The 2,972-nt window shown below is 37.9% G+C and overlaps 1 protein-coding gene across 1 annotated transcript; it reads left to right on the forward strand.

Annotated features, from left to right (window-relative positions):
- Positions 1 to 1,129: 1,129 nt before the first annotated feature.
- On the forward strand, positions 1,130 to 2,464 carry LOC119066961 (odorant receptor 94b-like). Its single transcript, XM_037169693.1, has 4 exons — positions 1,130 to 1,872; positions 1,936 to 2,035; positions 2,094 to 2,357; positions 2,414 to 2,464. The coding sequence occupies exons 1-4, from the start codon at positions 1,130 to 1,132 to the stop codon at positions 2,462 to 2,464; spliced, it is 1,158 nt and encodes a 385-aa protein (XP_037025588.1).
- The last annotated feature ends 508 nt before the right edge of the window (positions 2,465 to 2,972 follow it).

Consider the following 2,972-nt stretch of genomic DNA (forward strand, 5'->3'; position numbering starts at 1 on the left):
AAACTTGCTCCGACTCCGACTTCACATCTCGAACTGGGGACCTTGCCACACCCAGTTAAGTAGGTCAAGGCTTGCATTCATTGGTTTAAAGCAATATCAAACCTTCAAGCTATCCTTTTTTCCTTTTGCCCGTCAAGTTCACTCACATACTAGATAAGAAAATGCTACAGCTGATGTTTACCCGTCCCTGAGCGAACAGCGCTGGGTCGCCACTTGAGTTGCTGACAATAATATACCTCTGTGTGGACAAAGGTAACTAACAACAACCGTTGCGTTTATTCTAACAGTTCTAACAATTTTTGAAATTGACCTTTACCATGCATTACCGTGTCTCTTAATATATCCCACATTCGTCCTCAGTTGTCATCTTTTCCATTCTTGACATATTAGTTCACTCTATTGATTCTGCATGCGCGTGTGTATACAAATTACTCCAATGCTGTATAGTAGAAACAGAAACATATTAGTATTTACTCTCACTTTTCTACACAATCGACTAGTCTAATCTTTTGGCATGACGATGAATAAACACAACTTAGGAATGCCATACCTTCTCACACTAATCGCGGCCTGAACAGACTAATAAACACAAGAGCTGGCCTCACACGTTTTAAAGAATCCTTACAATTTTAGGAGATCCTCATGAGCCCCCGTTCGAGCTTCCCAAAAATCTAATCTTTCTTGCGAGTGGCACGCGACTACTCCTACACCAAAGTTACATTTCACGCTTCCTTCATTCAGTCGTTTTCCTGAGCTTCCATCCCAGCATACGAAAAAGAAAAAGTTCGACTTCGCGGTTCCGAGATGGAGTGGAGTCAAAACTAACGACGCTCTGCTCGACATTTTTCTTACTATGCTTGTGGTACAACATGAATTCTGTACATCATACGATTTCCCTATAATCAAGGCCATAATGTAATGAAATATTGAAAAGTATTGATCAAAAGTGTCACACTGTTGAGGAAAATTATATACTAAGTATCAGGACAATATTACAAAGGCAATGACTTGACAGTAGACATGCGAGTCTTGTAATTTGAATTTTAAAGGACAGTAAATCGATTCCTTGTACTGGATTTTTGCCAGGTCAGTTTAGTGTTGCTTTTCAAACGTTTAACACGCCTTAAAAATGCATTCCATTCAAATTCACAAATTTATTGCTCTGATAATATCTTTCCTCTATCTTATTGGTGTTTGGCATCGCGGAGATAAATCTACAGTCAAGGAGATGCAGAGAAAGCTATTTTTTTGCATTCAGAACTCACTTTTTGTGTTATCAATTGGTTTTGGATCAATCGCAAACGATAAAAAGAACATGTCTATATTCTTAGCGGAAATATCAGTAGGAGCTGCGGTCTTGTCAGTAAAACTTTGGCTTTTAGTTTGGAAGCAGAACAAAATTCTGGATTTATTACCTCAAGTTTGTGTCTTTTCGATTCGAAATGGTGACGACTACAAGCGCTCCAGCGACAAACTTCGAGGATTCGTAAAATTTGCGCTTGTTTTTATAAGTGCTGCAGCTTTTGCTGCCTTCTTATCAACTCTAGGCTTACCGTTATTTGGAAGTGAGAAAACAATATTTATGGAAATTGCATTTCCCTTGGATTATAGGAACAAAGAAATTGCATTCTGGATCGCAATCACTTTTATGTTCATTGGAACTTCCTTGTCAGTCGTTTCTTTGCTATTTACAGTCATGTGTTGGTATCTACTTTTGAGTTGTTCTTTGAGATATGAAGTGCTGGGAAGTGAGTTGAAGAATTTGGGACGAATTACCAAAAACGTAAATGAAGAAGTGCCGGCAAAGCAGATGCACAACCGCTTTTTTGAAGATCTCAAGGCCTCAATTGACACTTACCCACATTCAGGGAAGTGTGTAACTATATTGCATTGTAATCGGTTGAATGAATTATCAATTTTAATTTTATTTCCTAGATTGACCAATGATGTGGAGTCCTTTTTTTCAGACCTATTTTTTATTCAGTTGGGAACTAGTGGCCTATGCATCTGTAATTCAGTTTATTGCCTAGCATTTGTGTGTTATAGTACTCGCGTATACTCGCGAACGTTTTTATTTGTTCAATCTTTTATAGAATATCGGTGGCAATTCATTCGAACGGCTTCTTTATTTCCTTGTCTTCTTCTACTTCATATCTGATCTATTTATCATAACGTACTTCGGCAATGAGATTATGCTATCGAGCAATCGTCTCTCCTACTGCTTATTCGAATCGGACTGGTACAATCAGCCGCAGTCAACGAAAAAATGCGTTGTAATCTTTGGTGAACATTTGAAGCAACCGCAACAGCTCGTGATTTGCAAATTGTACCCGCTAACTCTGGAGACATTTACACGGGTTTGCTTTTGCAATTAAAATGATTTGTACAATTTGGAACGAAAGCTTTGTTTCAGATTTTGAATTCAGCCTACAGCATGTTCAATATTTTAAAAAGTTTTCAGTAAAATAATTCCTCAGGAAGGAAGGATGGGTGGATTAACAAGTTTTGGTGAGCACAAACCGTGCAATTAGAATGTTATAGAGCAAACAAAATTATTGTTCTTGTGAAAGAACCGTGATTTTATTTCGAACCGCATAATACAGTCGACGTCAGTTAAATTTTAACATGCATTTTCTTCAATCGTTTTTCAGCTGGTGCTCTTATACAAACAAAAGTGTCACACATTTTATAATGATGATCGTGATGAACTAGGATGGGGGGTTCAAAAACTAAAAAGAATTCAACAGCACAACCCTGCCAATGGCAGTGTGCTATCATACAGTGACAATTTACCTTCAGCATCTACCGTTTTGGTACCTTCCATCAGATTCACAAATGCCTCATACCTGGTTTTGATTTTAGCCTTTAAATGAGCTTTCTATAGATTGGATATTTCACTTTTCGCATTTTGATTGACAGCTTTTTCGTTTACCAACGACCGATGCAAACGTGTTACAATCTGTTGAATCTGT

The sequence above is a fragment of the Bradysia coprophila genome, chromosome IV (genome assembly GCF_014529535.1).
Source record: "Bradysia coprophila strain Holo2 chromosome IV, BU_Bcop_v1, whole genome shotgun sequence".
NCBI classification, from domain to species: Eukaryota; Metazoa; Arthropoda; class Insecta; order Diptera; family Sciaridae; genus Bradysia; species Bradysia coprophila.